The sequence below is a fragment of the Lichenostomus cassidix genome, chromosome Z (genome assembly GCF_008360975.1).
Source record: "Lichenostomus cassidix isolate B80296 chromosome Z, HeHo_3.0, whole genome shotgun sequence".
NCBI lineage: Eukaryota > Metazoa > Chordata > Aves > Passeriformes > Meliphagidae > Lichenostomus > Lichenostomus cassidix.
The window spans coordinates 67,659,309-67,683,506 of NC_139511.1; the positions used below are offsets into that span (position 1 = coordinate 67,659,309).

Sequence of the window (24,198 nt, forward strand, 5' to 3'; positions counted from 1 at the left end):
TGAATTTTACTGTTGACCTAATTCTGCTCCCGTTAAAGTTGGCACTGAGTGGTTTTAGAGATTTTCAGCCTCAAAGCGTTACTATTCTTTGTTGAATCCAGAGTTTAAGGAGGAGAGCTGAAGTGCAGCTCTTTCAGATGGAATAAGAAAGGCTTAAGCCTGGTAATCAGAATACATTTATTAACTAACTCTATCCAAAGAAGTGGCCTGGGAGCCCAGATAGAGGGTTCAACTTTGCATTAGAATTTTGTCAGAACTTCAAAAATTTATACCTTTTGGCATCATGGCCTGTCTCCACTTTCTGCATCATGGGCTGTTTCTGCTTTCAGCATTTGTGCAGACTTACTGTACAGATTGAGTTCACAAACTGGGGAAGGATAAACCAGAGCAAAGGTAATATGTAAAAACACCAACTTCTATGGTTTACACTGAGAAGAAAAAAATTCCATCAAAAATTGGTTCCCTACTTGAGAATAATTAATGTCAAATTTCGGTTGTCTAATCTGCTACATTAATTGCTATCATGTGGGGAAGAGATTTTTCTTTTTTTAAATGAATGTCTGTTAGGGTACTGGTTGAAAATGGCACAAAAGAGGTAAGGAGTGCCTGCTCATCACAACAGAGCTCTTAAATTGGCACAACACAACAAAATAATGGTTCTCTGTTGAAAGGAAGTTCCACATCTGCAACTTGAAAAGACTGTAATGTAAGGGTTCACAGTTGGAAACTGTCCTTCCATGTCCCTTCCCTATGGCTTGTAAGCAGGACACAACAGTGTTTTGCTAACTATATATGTGAGACTGTGATCACATATTTAATTCTTTCGCATATTTTTGTGTGCTTATGTATGCAAGGATGTCCTTTTCTCTGGCTCTTGCAGTTGCTGAGACTTTGAGAGCTTTATGAAACTGAGCTCACTTTAATAAACCTGTGGGTGGGTTTTACTTGGTCTGTCTGTCCAGACTGCAGTACCACAGAGTAAAGGCGATTGCCTCACAAAGTCACTGCTGCCCTGGAGTAGTGAAGGGCCTTTCAATTTATTCTTGGTCATGCCTTTTTAACTTAATGTTCTTCTTCACACAAGCTGGTAGTGATGGATGTCCATTCAGACAACCTAATGGCCTATGGTTACTACAGAAGAGCCTTTATATCAATATTCTGCAGCTGAGACCCATCAGGTTGGACTGTCAAACTGCTCTACAACACATCTAGCACCATTTTATGCAAATAATAGCTTTGACAATGTTGTTATACTTTATGGTGTTAAGCAGGACTGTAAAAGATCCATTTCCATAGGTCAAGAGGAAGTTGATCTTTGTAGCTTAATATATCAGAGGTCGTTTCCCTCTGTCAGCGGTTGCTGCCTTCAACAGTACTAAACCCACTGCAGAATGCCCTCAACTCTCAAGGAGCCTTAGCCATACATGGAATGTCTGCTGGGACATCCATTGTGGTGTTTCAAGTCTGGGGGGAGTGTTGTGAGTCAGCATTTTCATGGTGAGTTTCAAAACGCAACAGCTGGCTTACCCTGGGAATGAGAGATTGCTATTTGTTCTATGCCTGTTCCTATTCCTTGATTCAACTTTTCATGCAGTCTTTCATTAGTTAATTTATGTTCCTGTTTGAGATACTACAAGCCTGCCAAAGAGAAAATATTTAATCTCTCACTGAAATCACAGCCTGTATGCCAAGAGAACCTTGAATTTTTATGTTCAGTGAGCTGAACCTTTCAGACTTTGGTGAGATCATTTGCCTGTGGTGCCCTGAGGTCTTGGGGACATGTGTCCAATGCAGAGACTGTCAGATTAGGTAACAGATTATGAGGTGCCGTGCTTAGGTGGAACATCTTCAGGGGTGGTTGTATTTTGCACAAAACTTCCAGCTGTATGTGTTGTTAAAAAGTTCACATCCTTTCAATTTGCAGAGTGCTCCTCTTATGTAACTGTAAACTAAGATGTTGACTTCTTGCTAAGGCAAGAGTATCTGACAAGAGCAGGGGTATGAACTCTGGAAAGACTGAAGCAGGAAGTGGAAGTATATATGTAATATCTGCCCATGACATAGTGGTACCACCATTCAGAGATGACTTAGTGTTCTAAGCACTGTGGTGTCAACTGTAATGCACCCTTTCTGCTGGTTCATTTATCTCTCTGTTTCATTGTACCCTTCAGTGTGTTGGGAGTATGCATGCTTTTTTAGTATTACTCTAATATAGGAAATATTCTGTGCTCCCATTTCTTTGGATTCCAGCATGTTAATCTGTAGTTTCTCCACTCCTGTATTTCAATAAGTTGTTCTTGGTAATTTAGTCACCTTGGCATGACAGCAAGTTATGTCATGAGAGCGAGTTTCTGGACTGGCTGTTTCCTCGTTAGCTTCATACCCAGTGGAAGAGACATTAGGATCTCTCTTGTGCTTGCTAGGGGTTAGGCACGCAGGCTGGGATCTCAAAGCTCGCAGCCTGTGTGGCTGATGAGGCTCTGAGCAGTCACTTAGATAACTGCTATCTTGTAAGAGGTATGTGTACTTTCTTGAAATGTGGAGAGGTCAAGTACTGTGGTTCTGACTTGATTGTTGTGGAAGTCACTCTTAATTTTCTGCTACCAGGACTGTTTACCATGTAACTGTGTCTTGCAACAGCATTTGGCCAGTTAATGTAAAGCTCTGTACCAGTCAGGTCCTGGTGCATTAGTCTTGTTCCAGTCTTTGTTCTGAAGAACAGCATCATTACAAAATAAAAGAGTCCTTCTAAAAAGCTTTTATTTCTTGTGTGAAACTTCTTCTTTGACAAGATGAAGTGAGTCAGCCTGTCTTTAATGGGATTGCACTGAAATGTCTGCAACTCTTGTTGTCATTCCTTGGCATGATCGTTACTTGAGGGGCAGATTAGAGGTCAATCAGCCAGAGCCACGAGGGCGCCCACAGCTAGCCTCAGGATACTCCCTACAAATGTAAGATCAAAAGGGCAGGCATATGAAAATTACTGTTTACTTTTTATGAATTATTTCCCAGAGATGGGATCATTAGCAGAATCTAAATGCTGTCTAGCTCTTAGTGCAAGGACACTGCTGACAGAATGCACTCGCTTGGGCACACCTTTCCACTCTTAAAATCAAAAGATTTTCTGCTTTTACTTGTCTGAGATTTCTTTATTATTTAAATAACTTTCTGGTTGTTTTGTGATTTTTTTTTTCTTCTTTTCCCCAAAACACTTCCCTACTTCTGAACATGCTTTTAATTCCTAGATGTCATCTGTTCCTTCCTTTGTGCAGCAAAAGTATTTCAGAGCCTTCATCCATACCCTAGGGATGCTGCAGGAGACACCTGAAGGAAGTAAAACTTTCTGTAATTTTCCTGAGTGAACAGTGGCTGTTACTTACAATTCATCCCTGGCCAGTGGGTACCAGAATTATCCCCACTGTAAATATAGGGGAACGGTGATTTTGGCTGTCATAGTGAGGTGCATGTTGGCAAATGCTGATTCAATGTCTACTTGTTCAGTAATCTTCACACATCAAACTCTGCACCTTCTTATCCACATAAGTATCTGGCTTCTGTTTGATCACAGTAATCAGGACTACTTAGAAGGGTCACAGTATATTTGCCCTTTTGTCTTGTGTCTGGAGCTATGAAAGCATGACTTTGGAGCAAATGTTGATTGAATTCTAAAGAGACTGGCAATAGCTGGGAACATGTGTAGCCTGTGATATGCTAAACTTGCGATTCCAAGTGGAAAACTGTTTGCTTTTTAAAATAACTTTGAAAAAGTTACCTTGAAGAACCAAATACATGGTGGATATTACTCTTTAATGAAAACCAATATGAACTTCCCTCTTATCGTCCAACATGTTACTACCCTTAATGTGAAATAATCAAATGCTGCCCAGTGTAGGAATGAAGCTAAACCTGGCTGCCAACCAAAATAAAATCCCTTATAGCTATTTTTGTATGTTCTTAAAATGTGTGCTGAGAGATTAGGCAGTTGTCTTTATTCCCACTCTCTGCTATTTTTCTTAAAAAGTTTAAAAAGTTTAAAAAACCATGTAGAACTCTGTTGCAGCACCCTCCTCTATGATAAGGTCAGGGAGCAGAAAATCCAATGTTGTGTTCTTTATCTAAATCCTTATTCTTGCTAATCTGGCTAGACATTTTGGATAGGTGTGTTTTTACTTATTTGGCATGATGTTTTCTCAACATCATTTTTTTGGCATTTATCTTGACAGCAGTAGCTAGAGAACTTCTTGCTAGTGTTTAAATGGATAAGCTGAACATCTCTCTTTCTATCTTTTCCTGTTGCTGTTGGATAGATCTCAGGAAACTTTTTAATCCTTGCATAGCAGTGAACAAAGGAAATGTGTGTGCAGATGAGTGGGATCTCTGGGTCATCCAAGACAGGGGGCTGCAAGTGACCATCTGGAGTAGTGAGTCTGGGGTTTAGAATAGCAGCCTTTAGAAAGCTGAGGCACAGCTGCTGTAAAGATAAGTCTGTTGGTGCCAGGCAGAGTTTAGGTTTGTATTGAGCACACCCAGTCTCAGAAGTTTTCTCCCATATGACTTGGAGTTGTCAGGGCAGATCAGCAGTCCATGGGGGGTCATGCTCACAGGCTCATGAGATTCAGAGCCGGGATGTGGCATGGTTGCCGTGCATTTCCTGCAGACCTCACACTGAGGCAGAATCATATATCTAATGGAGCTGTTCAGCTCATCATCCTTGTTGTTATTATCTTCTTGTTCTTGTAGTCATCATGGAAAATGATTGTTTCAAGATACCTTTTATTGCATCTGTTGCTTTTGTGGCTGTTACATTCACTTTTTTTTTAATGATGTGGTGCAACTGTAAACATCTCTGAAGTGTTATGTCTTGAAGCCAATACCCAAGTCCTGATGAGTTTGTAGATCACTGGTGTCTCCAGTGCTGTTGGAGCAGAAGAATGGTGGAAGTCTTTTTGCCACCCAAATGGTAAGGAATATGAGGTACACCTCTCAACTGATAGCTGTTAAATTAACATTTCGTTTTCCCTCTGTGTAGCCTTATCTGTGTTGGGAGAGGGGCTATTTTTGGCTCTGCTATAGGAGAGCCTGAAGGTAATGACTTGTGCATAGTAAATCTTGCTTACTCCATAATTTCCACTACATTTCAAATTAAAGGCCTAAATTAGGGTTAGTGTCAGACTTGCTCTTTGGCTATGTCCTAATTTTGTTTTAAAAGCACATAGCTAAGGACTTTAATATGTTTTAGATTCAGGGCTTGTAAGTTATACTAAAATCCCTAAGGGAGGCAAAATAACTTATTAAAACCTTGCAAATGTTTTTGACTGCTGCATTCTATTATTTTCTATTCCAGTGGTAGCATACAGCCTCTGCTGCTGATGGGTGGAGGAATGCAAACCTCCAGGGCCCATTAGACTTAACTTGTTTACTGCATTGATATCTATATGTTAAATGACAAGAGAGTTCAGGTTATTGAATAATTTAAAATTCAGCTCTAATTGGTGTCATATGACCTGGAAAAGGCCATGGATGACGCCAGGAGCATGCTGTGAAATTCTTATAAATAATTCATAAATTAGATCATTCATTTGCCTGGATGTCTTGTTAAATGCAGAAGTTTGTAAGTAATAACTGATGATATAACACCTGTAAGTATTTAGTTCATATGCTGGAAGGTAATCTACCTTGATGATCTTCTAGCACAACCTGCCAGAGTACAAGAGTTAATTGCACTAGGGAGAATGCACTACATTTATTTGGGATGGGCTTTGGCAAGGCGTACGGTGCAGATGTTGCATTACACATTCTCTATCAGCTAGACAACTATTCTGTATATGCCTATGTTAAAAATGCAGCTCATCACTCTTCTGCCCTTATTTCACATGAACTCCAAATGCACTGGGAAATGGTAGTGACCTGCTCTGCTCACAAATAGTATAGTTTTTGAAATATTTATCTAGGTCTTGAACTACTGATTCTTCAGTAAAATAAAGGGCAGAAGTAAAAAATTGAAGTCAGAAGATTGTGGGGTTTTTTATTTTATTATTTTTAGAATGTTGGCAGCGCATTGAATCTTAATAGTTGGACCTGGTGCTGTTGAGATTAGTGTAGTGGCATTTTTCTATAGTGCAAACAGGAATGATACAGTTCTGTTTTGAAAAGCAAACATGTTTGCTTAAATTTAGTGGCCAGGTATGGCAGTGCCATGTGTGGGTACTGTGTGGGCTTAATGGACATTCTGCTCACAGTGACTTCCAGGACTCGGCACGCTGACACCTCGCTTTAGTTTTCTTGGAGCACTGCATTATTAACTGCCTTATCAGCCAGCGTAAAACCAGTCTGCTGCTCTGAAATGGGAGCCTTTGTTAGAGATTATCTACAGTGTTTGGGTAGCTGGAGAAGAAGGGTGGCATGTTTATGAATGCAAAATATACACTTAAAGCTGAGTGCCAGCAAATGCTCACATGCTACTTTGAATGCAGGTTTTTTGTGCACCTGGCGTGCCAGCTCAAACCCTCTTAACAAAGAGGAGAAAAAATACTGAAGGCAGCACAAACATAGGAGGTGTTCCTCTGCTGTCAGCTAGCAGCTATAGATTCACTTTTTTTGTGATGTGATATTACTTTTTTTTTTTTTTAGCTACGTTCGTTCAGTATATTGAATTCAGTATATTTTTACAGGAAAAATACAGGTTGGAGACTGTCATTCACGGTTTCTTTAATTTGAGACCACTTGTTTTATTCAGTGGAATATGGCAATCATAGCTATACATAATTTTTACAGAAAATGGTGCTTTATTTCTTGCTTGAAAAATGGTCGGCTTACCTTACAAGTTATCTACTGTATTTATCTTAGGTAGTGACAGAGACAGTTGCTGTACTATTACATGGTACTTTGTAATAACTGATAGTGGGTTATTTATGGTACAGATTTTAACAAAGGATTATATGATTTAAAGGAAAAAATTATAGACTTCAGTAGATCCTACTAATATACTTTAAAATCTTTACCCTTTTTCATTCTCCCTGATAAATTCTTACAGAATATTGGAAAGAACAGCTCCTTAATCATGAGTAATGTACTTCAAATAGTCCTATAATTTGATGTAATTGTTCTTAAAAACAGCATTTCTGTTGCCCCAATATCCTATCTCAGTTTTTTATAATACATCCTCCTCATTTTGCTGACAAAAGAAAGTGCTTATAGTGTTGATAGACCTGAAACCCAAAGCCAAGCTTTATTCAAGTGAGACCCATACATCATCCATGTGGAGTGGTGACTGAATTCCAGGTTTAGTAGGTATACCTTAGTGAGGGTGTCAGCTGGGTCACCGATGGAATCACAGAATTGTTTATGTTGGAAACTGCCTCTGAGTCCAGCCATTAACCCAGCACTGCCAAGCCCACCACTAAACCTCATCCCTAAACACCACATCTGCATGTCTCTTAAATACCTCTGGGGTTGGTGACTCCAGCACTGCCCTGGACAGCCTGTGCCAGGGCTTGACAGCACTTCCAGTGAACGAATTTTTCCTAACGAATTTTTCCTAACAAATTTTGGTGACCATGTCCAAAGAACAACTGCAGTGGTGAAGACTCTTAAGTATGTGTGCTCTTGGTGCTCTTAGGGGTGTTTCTGTGTATGGTAGCCTCTGCTTCGTCTTTAAAAATCTTTAAAAACATCTTTAAATCTTTGTATTTCTCCTCTGGTTGCTGCCTCTGTTCATTCTTCGTGGTTTCCTTCAGGGTCCTCACTTAGATCAGCACAATGGACTAGTTCTGAATCAGTTGCTCCTTCCACTGTTTCTACCCCACCAAAAGAAATCCCTGAGTTGAAAATCCAGATTAGAAAAATGTCCAGAGGATACAACTGAGAATGATTTTGCCTCATTATGTCTTTTTCTGTATTCAGACATATTTCAGCTAAAAACTAGAAACCCAGGTGCTATGAATTAAACTCTTAATGCTCCTAACATCTCCAGCAATTTTGCTCTACAACTAACAGCACTGTATTTTGCTGGGACCCCAGCTTTTGTCACTCAGAGTGAAAGACTTCTCAAGTGTATGATTTTGGGCTGTTTCTTAATCATGTTTGTACATGCAGTAAAATCTGTCAGGACCTTGCCTGTGCTGAGATTGTAAAGATCTGCTCAGTTGCTAGTTCTTACCTTGCAGTACAAAGCCCTTTGTGCTGGAGTCAGTCTGTAACTGTGCTTCCTCTGCCAGCGCTGTGAATTAGAACTGCGAAGCACACAAGTTGCATTTAAGAACAATTTGCAGAGATCGTAATGCTGCATGCATAAAACTGGTGCACTGTTTGTCTGTTCGTAGGAAGTTTTAAGGACTGGATGTTTGTTTAAGCTTTATGCTGAATCCCTGAGCAAAAATTACTGGGGTTGCAGTAAAGACTTGGTAGACCTGCACGTGTCTCCCTCTTTAAGTCCTTGTAAAGATTATTAAAACCATTTTTAGTATCTCCTTGTTTCACAAGAGTTTCACATCTGATTATGTCTTATTAACTCCTTACGTTGCAAGGAGCAGTCTGAGTTTGTTTAAGCCTCAGTTAAAGGAACTTGTATCTTTAAATATGGCACAGCAAGCCTGGAAGAGCTCCATGGAGGAGAAAGCACAGCTGTTCCATCATGGTCCGTCATGGTTTCCATGTGTCCCATAGGCGATATCTTTCTCAAACTCATCTTGTAAAATTACCCAATTCCTTATGCTTTTGTGTCTTTAGACTCACAGTAGTAGGTGGGTCTTTGGAATATTTCTTTTCTCTACTTTTCCCCTTCACCTGGCCTGCATCTTACAGATCTGTCATCTGCACCAGTCTCTTCTGATCCCTCATACGTGTAAATGTCAGTCCACTTTCCCTGCAGCCTCTACCATCCAGCTGTATTTTCAATTAAGGCTGTAAGACAAAACCCACAAATAACTAAAAAAGTTGTTGACTAGTTTCTGACTCCCAAAAGTTAATTTTTCTTTGGGGTTACACCCTGGAAAGTACTGAATAGCCATCAAAGGCATGTTGGAACTCAGTCTTCAGCCTAACATGAGCTCCCCCTTCTGAAGGAATAAAAAAATCCCACTTACATTCAATGACATTAATGAGAATTTTCCCCCCTGCAAACATATTGTAACTGTGAAATAACATTAAAGTTTCTCTGCCTTGTTATGAAGTCTTTAAATGTCAATGCCATTTCTGAGACCATCAGGGCAGACTTAATGGCGGCCAAGGTCAACAAATGCTAACTGGTACCTCTCTTTTAGGGCCTTCAGGGACTCTTAATAGAGTCTCATCCATGAAGTTAATTTGCAATGTGGACCTTTATTCTTAAACCTGATGATTATTTTGTAACATCTTCATTCATGTGCTTAGATTTCTTAACATTCTCTTGTCTCTTCAGTCAGTAAACTGCTAAAATAAGGATTTCTCAGACGTTTCACCTTTTGTGTTTCCTTTTTGTTTTGTGTGTACTTTTTAAACTATTGTTTATGGGCTGCAGAAGGATAGGTGTTTGCTTTCTGTAGACCACCCTACACTGCCAGCCCTGACAGGATCCTCTAAGAATACCTTCAGGTCTGAGACCTTCTGCTGTCCATGGGGACTGCGAAACCCTCCACCTTGAAAGCCTCTTCCTGTAGGTGCCCTAAATGCTCTAACGAGAGCATTTGTAACCAGAAGCAGGTGAGGTGGGAAATGAGAGACTGTGTCATCCTTTCCTGCATTGTCTAGTTTAGATTAAAAGGGCTTTGCAGCCTTAATTTGTCTAGAAAATATTGCCGACAAGGATGGCATGCTACAAATAATAAATAACAAAACTCCATCTTTTTGGCAGCATGTTGCATTTCTGCTCAGTTGCCCTGCCAGCCCCTCTGACTTTAAAATATTTTAGTGTCCTGCACTTTTCACCCAGTCCAAGCACCAGACTTTCCTCAGACATTTAGCACTGACATTAATGCAAATGCCTCCAACTCACTGGGCCCTTTGGGGCAAAACATGACATCCTTGGCTTTCAATCACATGGCAGAGAGAATGTATTTGTATGCACAAATCTGGAAATAATAAAATATCAGTATTCAGGTGCTAATCCACATTAATTTACATTCTGTGAAGTCTACAAGAAACTTGTAATTGGTTGTCTTGAAGGGCAGCTGAGTATATTTGGTATTTTGTTTATTTATTAAAAAAAGAATCTAAATTATACATACAAATGCTGCATAGATTTGTATTATATCTCTCTTTTAATCATTGCTGGATGCTTGCATGCATTCCTAAATTCGAGTGTTTTGGGTCTGGCTGACTGTCTTGCACTCTATGTGCACAATACCTATCTATTGTAAGCATTGCCAGAGGGCAAATAATACCTTTCTTTTTCATCAGTGGATTCCAGATTTCCCTGCTAAACCACTTACACTGCAGTGGTTTTGCTATCTTTAACAAATCTGGCTTCTGTAATTAAAAAGGCCCATATCTTTGTGAAAGGTCCCAAAGGCTGCAGCAGCTTAAATTCAGTTTATTGAAATTAATGCGCAGTTCTAGCAAAAGGAATGCGTATGCCTGATACAGTGCTGTTGTGATGTGCATAAAAGCTCAAATGCTTAACTGCCTAGATGAACCTTAGTGCAAAGATTCTCCGGGATCTAACTAGGATTGTGATGTCTGTTACATAATATCCGTGACTATAACAAAACCACTGGAATTTGCTTGTACTGGGTTGACAAATGTGAATTACAGTTGCTTGCTTTCTTCAGAGTTTTATCAGACTATAATCACTTGCCCAGCTTAATTGAAAAATCACTTACGTTTATAGCTGTATTTAAACATGTTTTGTATTTAAATGACAGCTTTTGATGTACAACCATTTTTTACAGAAAGTAGTTGGTTTTTATCTGTGTTTCTGTAAAGATATTTCAAAAACTCTTATCAAATTTCTAGCGGTAAGTAATATCCCATTCAGTGCAAGGTGAAATGTTTTACATCAAATCTCCTGCTGTGTAATAGCCAATCAAAGAGTATTTATAGTGGCTGAATGGATTTTTTGGCTCGGTATTCAAAATTAAACATTTTCAAACCTTAACATTTAATGTTTTTTGCCACTCTTCAAGTTGATTTTATGTAACCCTAGATGCTCACAACTACTTGATACTCTGAAGTGACTCATTTTATGCTGAGGATCCTGCAGACAGTAGTTTTACATTTATTACACTTGTGTAGATGGAATGAACTGTAGATTTGATAGCAGATTTGTGTCTGTGTTCTGCTAAACATTTTGTTGGGTTTGGCTGTATGTCCATCAATGTGGAACAGCATCTCTCTTTCAAACAGAACACATATACCAAGGGAAATCGGTGAACAAAGATGAATTTTGGTGATTTACAGGACGCTGTTTCTCCTATTGCAGGTATGCAAGAAGAGCTTGTGCCAACAGCCATCTTTGGGGCTGGACAGCTCCTGCTTGGGTCTTGGGAGACCTTGGACTCTTCATAAGAACAGTGGAGGACCAAAGCCTGGAAGCCCAGCCCGTGTTGTGTTGTCTCAGCCTTGCAGGAATAACCATGGTAGCAGGACTGAAACGCATTACAACCATCAGGAGCGCCTGAAGGAGCATCCAGTGGAAAATGACTTGAATGGAAAGTGCAACAATGTGATTTCCCCAGCCAAACAGAGGAGCCCTCACCATGCCAAACGAGCTCAGGAGACTGACCAGAGAGCAAGTGAATTTCAGAGCCCTCAGCAAGTGAGTCATGGCTGTGCCTGGAGGCATGTTGGGAGCTCAGGGAGCATGGAAGAGAACTGCTGTGTCAGCCAGGTACTTAGGAAGCACCCTGGGACAGTTCCCAAAACCTGTGATCATTCTAGGCACTGTCGAGGCTCTGGGCTGAATCACAACACGGACTCAGGGCGTAAGGACACAGAGCTGGCTAAAAGGTTGTATGAAGAAAGAAGGCAGAAGCTGCTTCTGCAAAAAATGGAACTGGAAATTGAAAAGGAACGACTCCAACATTTATTGACTAAGCAAGAAGCAAAACTACTCCTGAAACAACAGCAACTACACCAATCCCATATGGATTATAACAGGTAATTTTTGAGACAATTAAAAAAAAATTCTAAAATTTCTAATGAGCAATAGTTGATTTAAGTGGGAGAATAGAACAAAATAAGCAACAATAGGTAGAATAAAAGAAGATAGGCAAGACTTGTGGCACGATTTCTAGCAGTGATTCAGAGGAGAGAAGTCTTTTTAGTATGTTAGTGTATACTGTTGGGAAGCAGCATGACAGCTGTGGAAAGCAGCAGAGGAAAACAGTATGTGGTAGAAAGAAAGGCACAAGAAAAGCACTGCTAAAAGACTAGGTAGGAAAAGAGAAGCTGTAGAAGAAAATGAGAGGTTGATCTTAGTCAGGCACTTGAAAGAAATACAGACATTTGGCAAGAGGGCATGGATGACATAGATGTGGCATTCTCCCTTCTTCCCTTGGAAAGGTCAGTTTTAAAGTGTTGCACCCTCCTAGGGAGGGACTGGAAGAAGTGTGTTTTACAGAAAAGATGGAGATCATTATACACACACACACACACACACACACACACGCGCACACACATCTATATGTATATATATTTTTATATATATACACATAAGGAATATGTATATTTTTCCCCCATATATTTATGGAAGAGGAAGGGAGCTATGTGTAGCAAGGACATTTTCTTTCTAGTGATGTTAGTGAAAAGGGAGAATGCCAAGAGTGAGGCAAAATATATATGCTTAAAACTTCAAGGGAAATGGAGCAGCCATAGAAATTTGAAATGTGGCCTGTGAGTTTGTTGCAGAAGGTGAAGTAACACTTTTCTGACAATGTAAATGAAGTCTCAGAGAAAGAGGGAGCAACTGCTTTTTTGGTATGACTTTCTCACTAGAGTGAGAGGAACAGTGTAACTCAGTACTAGCATTTCAGCATTAGAAAGGGAAAACAATAGGGAAAAATCTTCAGTCTTTTAGAAGAGGCAGTAGGAGTGTTTCTCAAGGATGCATATTTCTATGCTGTTTTAATATGGCAGCTGCTGACAGCATCCCATGAGAGTCTGCTTTAGATGACCTGCTTCTGCATCTGTGTGCTCTAACCACCATGGAGGAATACATCACTTACCCTTCTTAATTTCAGCCCCCTCCTGTTACTTTCCAATCTGTAAAAGAGAGTACTATAATCTACGTGGTCTTTTGTTTGTCTCTTTGGATTGTTGTTTACATTGAAAATAATGTGTTTATATGGCTTTAAAAGTACCTGTCTTAGAGGAAATCACATTGTGTGTGTTGAAGATGACTGAGGTTGCTAACAAAGGATTATGACTTCAGGTGAGAATTAAGTAGGAACAGATGGATTCTTAATCATCAAATAGCTTAATTCTATGCATGCATCCCTCTAATGAAAAACAAGTAGATATGAAGGACATACAAACTGAGTTTGTTGGTGGATTTTTTTTTTCTAATGGAAATTTTTCAGGTTTGGAGGCATAAGTCCAGAAAAAAATGCACCTTAAATATCTGTAATGATGTGCTTGTTAGTACCATTATATCTATTTCAGTTATTTTTTTCTGGGAAAAAACCCTTTGTGGTTTTTGAGCTCTAGTTACCTAAAAGGAATTCTATGAAGAAATATCATATATGATCAATCTGGCAGCTTGGTATTTTTGTGATCTCTTTTCAGAGGTGCATGTGAAGTCAGATTTGCTATATTCTCTCTAAAAGAACAACTAGAATATAATGTGCTTTCTCTTAAAAATATTTCAGTATCTTTAGAATTAAATGTTTGATATTTAGAGGCAAATCTCTTAGGCATCACAGTTCTATTTCAGTTCCAGATATATAATTCACCTTTGCACTTGGTAACAGGGTAATTTTATATACTACTAACAATAAAAATTTGTTTATCTAAGCTCAAATACCCTTTGCCTCATTGTTAGGAGGTTCCAACTGAGTTAGAAAAACATGACAGTATAAAAAAAACAATACAAGAAAAATCCTTTTCAAGATAGTGTTTATTTTTTTCTGTCCTTCTGCCTGAGTGGAGTGCTGGTTAAGGTCCATTGTCATTGAATGACAAGTAAGAGATTTGACCATTTGCAATTATTGACTATTAACTTTTCTGATCTTTTAGCTAAAGTATGAATTGATCCTTTTTTTTTCTTGCCATGCTGCATCATAACTGCTTTTAATTTTCCACATTCTCCTATTTAGCCTCATGTGACCACAGTACTTTCAGTGTACTATTTCTCTCTATGTCAAGTAGTTGCTCAAAAATGGTGTGTGTTTGTTGAAGAGGGAGGGTTCAGTGGCTCCTGGTTCAAGCCTCACTGGAGCAGACCAGTAACAGCAAAGCCTGGAAACAGGAATTTTATTCAAATAAAGAGTACCTCTATCTTGACTTTTCTGTCTTTGTTGGAGAGAAAGAAAAAGATGGACTGGTCTATTAAAAATGGAGCATCATTTGTGGACCTGTAGTTGGGGGACACACAGCCATCTTAAACAAATTCTCTTTTATGCAGCCTACACATAATGCCTTTGAGCTCCTGTGCTGTAACCTGTAAATGAAACTTTTCTATTTCCTAGCGGTAGCCCTTAGAAGCAAAGGCACTGGGCCTAAATCACCCTTCCAACACAAAATTATGTTTGAAAGTGTGAAGACAGTCATGAAAGCTTCTGCATTTAATGTGTATAAGTGCCCCGTTTGTAGACACATAGGTCACGTTTTAGTGGCAAATTCCTGGTGCAATGGTTTGACCAGCTGCAGAACCAACTAACTCATCTTTTCCAGGATTAGAGGCCACATTCCTGGCTCAGAAGATGTGCCCATTGCTGAAGCACCCGGAGAACTTGCTCTGATGATGAACGGCAGCAGCATGGGGCTAAGGTAATTTCTCTCTTCACTTCTAAGTGCTTCACAGGGTCGGTATATCTTCTTGACAGTGTGCTGTTGCCTGCCAAGTGTATTTGTTCATGTGTTTGTTTCAGATTAAGAGCTTTTTTCTGCAGGAAGGGTAAAATTCATTGACTGCTGTGTTTTATGAGTCAACTCAATAGTTATGCTGACCTGTTATTACTCAAAGTTTAGGGGCTGATTTCCTGAAGAGGTTTCAGGTTTTGTGTGCCACCTCTTAGCCTAGTGCAAAATGGAGTTTTGGCAAAATCTTAGTTTTAGTTCTTTGTTCTAGGTGCTGCTTGTTACTTTTTAAATTAAGATCAGAACATCTCTTCAGTCTTGATTTGGACCTGATGTAAATAATACATTATCCTTTAACTCTCAGATAGATCTTCCACTGTTGGTGACAGTTACTTGTTTTTTAAAAACCTCTGCACTGCACCCCTGCTTCAGTGTGATCAGAGCAAACCACCACTGAAATAACTTGAAATAGAGTTAAGCCAATGTTTAGCTCTTTATCTGCATCCTGCTTGCTATTTAAAACTTCAATCAGTACACTATTGTACTTTCTTTCTGTCCTACCCTGTCACATTCAAGTTAACACTGGAAGAAGATTCACGCATATTAGAAAAGCAACAAATAAAAACTGTGGATTTGGCAGAGTTGCATCCTTTTCTCAGAAAGTAACAGCTTTTTGTTCTATGCTGTAACTATAGGTGTTCTTTTGACCAAAGAATGGTGGACAATATGAGCAGCTGTGCTTTGACTGACCCCTTTAGTGAGAAGAGAATACCTCAAAATAATAAACTTTTCTGTTCTGATAATACTGGAAGAACTGATAATTCATTTATAAACTAAGGATTCAGTACTTTATTTTTTCTTATTTTTTTACTTTATTATACTAATTTTATTTTTCTTTTTGAGATCCCTTTTCACTGAAAAAGGATAAGCCTTTTTTTCTGCAGAACAGCAGGAGTTGTTAGTTTCTTGGAATACTTCACTGCTTAACCAGGTGTTTGGCTGCTGTGAGTTACTGGCATATCTTTGTTGTATTCTGATGCTTTTTCCTTTCATTTTCACACAAACTGAAGTGATCAAAGTATTATCACTGTAACAAAAAAGATGGAGAGTCATGACATGTTTCAGATGCAGTAGCATTAAGCCCCTTGGAGGAAAAATGTAACCTAGAACATCTGTAGGGTTTCTTGGCAACAGTTTACCAAAAACCTGCAAATATCTACATATCCTAACAGGGAAAATGAGGAAAACCTGTGCTGTTAACAAAATGAGAGTCCCAGATTTCAAAAGGTTCCCCACCCTCTCTTCATTCCCCTGGTTTAATTTACTGTAATTTTTCAAAGTTATTATGTGTTTGAGCAGTCTCAAGGTGCCATGCCAGCTGGTTACAAAGTTTGGCAGCAAAACACTTGGAAGTTTTTCTTCCTATATGCCATCTTCAGTTTCGCAAAGGTTACCAGATGAATGGTCCCTAAATAATTTACTCTAATGTAAGTCTTAAAGAGGCTGTGGAAGACAAGTCCATTTGTCTCTTTTATGCATTTGAATATGTAAGTGATGTTTTCTTCAGTACACAGAGAGTGAGTGTGTGTGTGGCTGGGTCTTAGCAAAGACGAAGAGCTGGTAGATATACATCCTTTTTGTAACCGCCTCCTTTGTTTTTGGGGTTTTTTTCTCTTTTCCCTGCCTTTTTATTTTTTGGGGTGTTGTTTTTGGTTTGGTTTTTTTTTTTTTTGAGGTGTGGGGATTTTTTTTTTTTTGTGGTGGTGTTTGCTTTTTAATTGACCTGTCAAACAGTTCTTGTTACAGCAAATGCCAGCAGAATGCTAATGGAAAATCAGCCCTCTCTGACTTCCAGTTCATACATGAGAGCTCTTCCAGCAAATCTCACAGCATAAAACTTGATTTTAGTCTTCAAATAAACAAAACTTAGCTTACAAATATCCTGGTATTTTAAAGGAAATGGTGAAATACCTTTAAAATACAAAACTTGCTGAAGTGAGAGGTAAATAAATAATATAATCCAGAACTGAAAAACATTGTTTTTTATATAATTAACAGCTCATTTTGAGTTAATTATCTACAATTACAAAAATCTAGTTGCAATTTATCCTCTACTATCTGCAGGAAGAATTGTAGACAGGGGAATGTGCATCACTGCCAGGCATAAATGCTACAGGATGGGTACAAATAATAGAGGAACCCTTAATGAAAAAAAAAAAGCAAATAGGAGCATGCAGCTGTGCCAGACTATTGAAAGGTAATTGTAGTCAGAAATGAGGTACGTAGTTTAAAAGGCATCTTGTCATCTCCTGTAGGGATTAATTTTTTCCCCTCATTGAAGAAAGCAGAAAAGATTCCACAAGCAAATACAGTACAGTTTGATTTCTGATATTTTCCTCATAGTATGTTAGTGAAAATGAATACTTTGATCTCAGGGGCTGCTACAAACTATAGCCAGATTTTCAAAGGGATGCCTGTTTCGTTTTCTACGTGTGCTGTTAAGGTCTTTTTGTTGTCATTGTCAGCGAGCATTGTCCATCTCAGCCTATTTGGATACATATCCTTCCATGAATTTGCACTGTTGGATTTGTCCCTTCCCTCATGTTGAGAAGAAATGTGCCTGTCCCTTTGCCTACTTGCAGCTGGGACAGCATGTGGGACCTGAACCGCCTTCAGATGCTGGATCTCCATTTCTCTAAGGTGCAGCAGTCAGAGCAGGTTTTATTGAGGATGGTTTTCAGCAGCTTGGAGTGCTCCTGAGTGAGCCCACAGCCAATTTGCAGCTATGGAGATGGTAGCTTGGGCAATTAATGGCAAGTTGTCTGTATAATTTCTTTTCAAGTCTGCCCCAGTGTGCAAGATGCTTTAAAATATTCAAAATAAAAACATAACCTGATGCATTTGTTTAGCATAAAACAGCCTTTTACAAAGTGCTTTCCATCTCCCAGACGCAGATGCTTGGTACATGCTCAAGTACCCACTCCATGCGTATTCAGTAGGATCAATACACCCAGCACCTGCTTTTGTGTGTGCTCCTGACATCTGCATCTGGGAAAGGAATTTTAAAACTCTTCTCTCCTTCGTTTAAGCTTAACTTAGGATCTGAATGGCATGGAAATAAGATCTATTTAATGGCACCAGCTAGAGGAGACAGGGTTTTCTGCTTTGCAAGCACTCCTCCCCAGAGCGCTGCTGTGTGCCTAAATCTTAGCATACGAGATCCCCTGCTTTTCTGAGTGTAGGTTTCCTATAAGGCTCTGCCAGTGTGGCTTTTTACTGCTTTCTCTCTAAGGGGCATCTTTGCCTCAGATTTCACATGATTCTGCCACTGAGCCTCTATACAAACCCGTGCAAAGTGTTCTAAATAGGAATTGTTGGATACAGCAGCTATCAGATATGTTTACAGTTATCTGCAGGCACTCTTTCAGTGTGTGCTACCTGGTGAAATGATTCTTTCCTGGTGTATTAAAGATTTGCAGGTGGAATTTGCCACCTTTAATTTCATTGAAGGCTCTTCATGTTTGTGTGCCTCATTCTACATCACCCGTGTGTATTTTTTCCAGTTTGTATTTTTAGTTACTTGAAAATATCAAACACAGGATTCAGCAGTACATACCCTGTACTCGGATGCTCATTGCTATGGTGATAGTTCCATGAGGGAATGCTGTCAGGGGTCTTCTAAAAGATTTTTATGTTTATGGTGTAACTATTTTTATTATCTAGTGAGAGAAGGTGACAATTATCTGTTGCTCCTTGTTTAATGCTTTGTTATGAACTCTCGTTTCTGAGGCTTGTTAGACATGCGGGCATCTTTCTGTGGTGATGTGCAAGCACACTTATGTGCTTTTGTCCAAATATTCAATGCAATTAAAGAGACCTACGGAGGAACGCAGACTCGCAGCTCCCCCTGCTGTCCCAGGCATATCCAGGTTTGTTGACACAGTCTCCCTCTCCAAATAATTTAAATATAAAATAAAAATCACACGCAGTTGCATGGCTCTGCAACTGCTGACCTGACTTTTCTGGCCCCCTTACTCCTGTATTTGAAGAGGACTGAAAAACAATGGTAGCACCCCTTTTGTTTCCTATGAGGAGCTTTTAGTTCTTCATTCTGGCATGTCACCTCCCAGGTCTGGAGGTGTGTCCAGGTCCTGAGCCTGTGAAGGAGAAACTCACCAGAGCTGCAACTGGCTCATTGTACAAGACTTCCAGGCTTCAGGTCATGTCTGAGTTGTCCTTGGTCTCTTGAGGTGTGTCTGTATAGGACTTGGCCAACTTTTAGGAATGTACTGCATACAGTTAGTTGGGATTTTTTTTTTCTATTTGCTGTTTTGGCAGACTGGCACATTAAATTGGGATGAAATCAACTGTGCTTGCAAATGGCCCATAAAATCTGTGTATCTGGAAGCTGCTTACCCACCTGTTAGTGCTCCTTTTAACAACCAAGTTACTTTCTTGTTCCAGATAATTTTACATTGAAGTTTGTATCATTTTTAGATAGGCTATTTGTGGAGCAAACGCTTGTTTGGCCGGTAAAAAAAAAAAGTGCTTGCAGATCTGCCAATAGTGCACACGCTGAATTAGGTGCAGATATGAGTTTTTCTTTCTCTTGTGGTGGTGTCTGGCTATATATAGGCACAGCATCCTTCCAACAGATGGATGCTGGAGTCTGCTGTGACGTATGGGAGAGTACAGTCAGAGTTAGACACACATTTTTGCTTCACTGGTGCCACGTGCAGACTCTGAAGATAGTAGGTTTTCTTGCACAGGGTGAAGGTTTTTGTTCTGATGTAGTTACTAAAAACATATTGCCAAAAGGGAGTGTGTGGCAATTTTTTACATATACCTATGCCTGCATTTAATGTTCAGGGGTTTTTTTGTTAGGGTAGGCAGTGATCCTTATCGGTCTGGAGAGAGAGGAGTTCATTTCTGCTGACCTGGTTCCTTCACTAATCTAATTTTCAGGTTTACTTTCAACTGCAACAGTGATTTCAAGCTGCCTATCTAACATTTACCTGAATTATGCTGATTCTGTTCTCATGATCACGTCTGCTGCACACAGCAGTATTACATCATTCCCATTGCAGTCCAAAGTAACCTTGAGCGGGAAGCCTTATGGAGGGACTGGAGGTGTAAGATATAAGCAGGAGATGCTGTAAGTGGTTTCCATAGGCAGATACACCCAGCCTGTGAGGTCTTCAAAAAGCACACTCAGGTGTTAGAAACACTGCTAAGCCTAGGAGGGCAGTTGGTGAAAACAGGCTTGTTAAAACACAAGTGCTTTGGTATTTTCACAAAACTTGCAATTTCCTGACAGTGTTCTGCATGAGTTTGGTTCGGTACTATCCCACATCAAAACTGAAAGTGCTTGGAGAATTTTTGATTTGGGTTGAAATGTTTCAAATGCATGCATCTCCTGAAGGAATTTGTTCCTTGCCAACACTTGCAGACAGTGAGAGACATTTTTGCAAGTCATTTGCAGATGCCTCCCTTACAGGAAAATGTAGACACTGTTAGTTTACTGCCTGAATTGAATTTTGAAAACCTGAATTCTATTTTTATAAATTGTAGTGTATTACTTTTTCAGACATATCATTTTGTTACTTTTTATGTGTTATCTTGGGTGAAGAGCATATTATGTTTTATCTAGACATTCATATGTCCCAGAAATTTATCAGTTGGAAAAGTTAAGAAAAACCTTATAAAACAAAATGTTCTGGAAGGTAGTTTTAAATCAGGAAATTTTAAACCCACCCGCACAACTTTCATGCCATTTAAAAGCTTATATCAGAACTGATGGGGCAGGACTAAGAACAAAAGCTATTGGTATTACAAAGTTAAGCAAGAAATCCTCTGTACCCTGCTGTTCTGCCCATGATCACAGCTGCACTAAGCTAAAACCCACTCTCCCACCCCTCCTGTGACCTTGGCTGCACTTCAGCACACAGAGAATTGAAGCAAAAGGGAAACTTTAGTAAATATTAGGTTCTGCCACTTGCAGATTTGCAGACTACGTATAAAGATAACAGCACATATGCTCTCACTCACTTCCCAGCTCTTGCTCTCTCTGAAGTGGACTTTGTGTATTTGCCACTGAATTATTCTGACATAAAACTTCTCAGACGATACTGATGTATTGAGTTGAACTCTGTGGCTTTGCACGGGTGCTGAGGCTTCGCAGAACTACCCGTTATATTTATAAAAGTGCTAATTTTTGAGAGCCATGCAGAGAAAATTTTAGATTCAGCCCAGCTGATTTGTTCTTCACACTGCTCCTGCGGTGAAGAAGATTGATTTTTGTGTTTCTTTTGATATTTGGCTTCATTTCCTCTGGTACTCAGTGCTTCAGGCCTTAATCCTTTAACCTTGAATGCGAGAATCAGTGCTTCAGGAGGGATCAGGCCTTTTGATGGAGAGAGAACATCTTTTGTTGTACCAAATGGTTGGGAGTGGTATAAGGCAAGACAGATCTCCAGACGGTATATATTTCACTGTTGTGTTAGAAGACTATAAACAGAGGGTGGGTTTAGTGGGGATTATAAATAATCTGGAGGAAGGTGGGGTATTACAAGCAGTGGAAGAGAGTTAATGGCTTTTTCTTTAACGTTTGACCAATAACCAGTCTATCATGACAGATGTGTACTGGGTTGCCAAATGCTATAGTCTGATTTGGGTAATGGTTCAAAGCTCAGCGTGTCATGGAAATGGCACTGTGGTCCCTGATGGAACAGGGGAAAAAAAGCTTTTCAGCTTCTCAAAGGGCAGTATTTGTGGAAGCAGATGCTTGCTTGCCCTACCCAGCATAAAGAACAGTTCTGCGGGCAGCCGGGAGAGTTTGTACTGCTGGATTTTTATAGGATCATTAATTATATGTTATAAGGCAGCTAAGCATGGCATTCCTAACTCGATGAATTCCATTATGAATGGCCTTTTCATATTCCTCATCTCATTATATTAAATGCATGTGACCTGAAGTTTAGCTAAAGTTATTGTTCGGGTTAACTTTCATTTAGTGGTTGCCCTAGTTTTAGAAACAGTATGATCTTTAGATTTTATGGAAAGTCAGGTTTTTTTATGCATGTTTTTGCAGCACTATTTTAGATAATTTCATTTTAAACTAGGTAGGAATCTCTGTGAGGTGGCAGGGAAGGGATTTAGTCACTCCTTGATTTGACTGGAGATTTCTGTACCCACTGGATGACAACATCCTGTTACACGGATTTGGCTATCATCTCTCTGCCAATAACTCTTAAACCCTCTGCTCTGTTCTGTCTAGTCTTGCATATCTGACTGCCTCCCTGACACATAATCCCAGTTGTTTTGCCTTCAGATCATTCCTAATCTGGCCAAAACAGAACTCCTTACTTTTTCTCCTGAATCTCTCTTCACTTCTGGTTTCGATAATGCCGCACCCTCCCTGCCACTCAAACTCATAACCTTTGGGTCACTCCCCTTCTCTACAGGCATCTGGGCTGCTGACAGCTATTGCAGCTTCTTTCTCCTTCGCAGACAAAATACTATTTTAGTGTGTCAACAGTTAAAACAACACCCCTCGATCTAGTCCTTCTTCTTGCACCTTGACTACTCTACAGTCTTCTTTCACTGCTCAGTATTCATTCGCCTACTTCAAAATAAGTTTTCCAAATGGGTATCTTGGCTGCTCACTCAAATCTTGTCACCTTCGCTTCTCTGAAACTCACCTTCAGGGGCCAGTTGTCTGTTAAAAGTCATAAAGCTGTTTCTTTTTTTTCTCTGCCACCATCTCGTCTTTTCTCCTTCAGTTATGTGGCACTCGGAGCTTTGTTGTGTGTTGGATTAACTTTCAGCCATGTGCTGCTACTACATTCCCTAGTTCTTTCTGTCTCTTGGAACCACTGGGTCATGTCATGGTGTCTTCTGCCTCTGTCTGTTCTGACAACATCTTTCTTGTTTTACATTTCATGACTGCGAGCTCTTTTTTTTTCTTTCTCTTTTTTTTGTCCTAAGCTTTTTTAGACTTTGAGCGCTTTTTTTCTCTCTCCACCCTCAATCCTAATTTGGTGAGTTTCAAACTAATGTGTTATTTTGAACTGGTCACAAAGATGGTCTCTGCCTGGAAAATCCACATAAAACCTAAATCACGCTCAAGAGATTTCATTTGTGATCTGGAAAAAGAAAAGCATTAGAACTCAACTAGAGTGACAAGTCATCAGCTCTTTGCAAAAACATTTTCATGTGGCTTCTAGCACGCACAAGTGTTTGAAACAAAACAATTTGCAAGTGTCTTCAGTCTTATGTCAAGAGTGCCAGGCTTCACCTCTTTGTATAACTACATGCCCTTCTGTTTGATCGATGCATAGTTAATCCTTCTTTTCTTTTTAACTCTGTGTTCCCTTAATCTCCATTTACATCTTTGCATCCTTTTTGAGCAAATCATGTCTCTGAGAGATGGGCTAAGTTTATACACCAGCTGTGGACTCAGTAGGGCTGTGATGGTTTGGCAGCACAAATAATGCAACCCTCTGAACCCATGTCACAGTGTCAGAGTGACACTCGTGGCATCTGCACTGGACAGACATTTCCAGCAGGTTGTAACAAACAACAAAAGGTGGACTTTCAGGCCCTGAAATCAATAGTGGTAGCTCTAAGGTGGCAAAAATCACTTATATCTGGACCAAAAGGGTTTCCAGAGGCTGGGAACTGGCAGCCCAGAGCCCAGAGCTTCATGGCAAGCAAACAGCCTTGTGCCAGGATCTCTTCTGTTTGTTCTTTCCCTTGGTGCTGGACATCAGAGCATGCCAATACATATCTCAGTGGTATGTGCCTTTTAGCGAGGCAGTGGTTTCTGTCTGATTTCAATTCTATTATATCTGAATATTTTCTAAATATGAGTGCAAAAACGTGTTAAATCTGTTCCGTAAACATCCTAGTTGAGTCAATATTTGGTGGTGCTGTCAAATTCACATAAAATATACGCACTGAAAGGAAATCTTTAGTTTGTTGGGTTTTTTTGTGGGGCCCAGACCAGGGTTTTTATAGTTGTATGCCATTATTTAGGCATCTAAGTCTGTATTGCACTTGCAATAAATACTTGATTTTTCAGTCACTAGCCATCAAACATGCTCTGTGAAATATGTAACTTCAGTGAATTTAAGGCAACTGAAGTGGCTAAAATTGTTATTTTAAATCTTTACCAAGAGCTTCCTTGTCAAATCTGCATCTGTTGGGTATGGTAATCCACTAAGAGTAAAGTCCAAAGTCTTAACTTCTCTATCTACTTCTTTTCGG

The 24,198-nt window shown here is 39.6% G+C and overlaps 1 protein-coding gene across 1 annotated transcript in view; it reads left to right on the forward strand.

The window, feature by feature from the left end:
* KIAA1328 (KIAA1328 ortholog) overlaps positions 1 to 24,198 on the forward strand; it is a 143,276-nt gene that overhangs the window by 103,745 nt on the left and 15,333 nt on the right. Inside the window, exons 7-8 of the mRNA XM_085041909.1 lie at positions 11,396 to 12,072; positions 14,806 to 14,901. Of these exons, the coding sequence (XP_084898035.1) occupies positions 11,396 to 12,072; positions 14,806 to 14,901 (773 nt within the window). The remainder of the gene's footprint in view (positions 1 to 11,395; positions 12,073 to 14,805; positions 14,902 to 24,198) is intronic.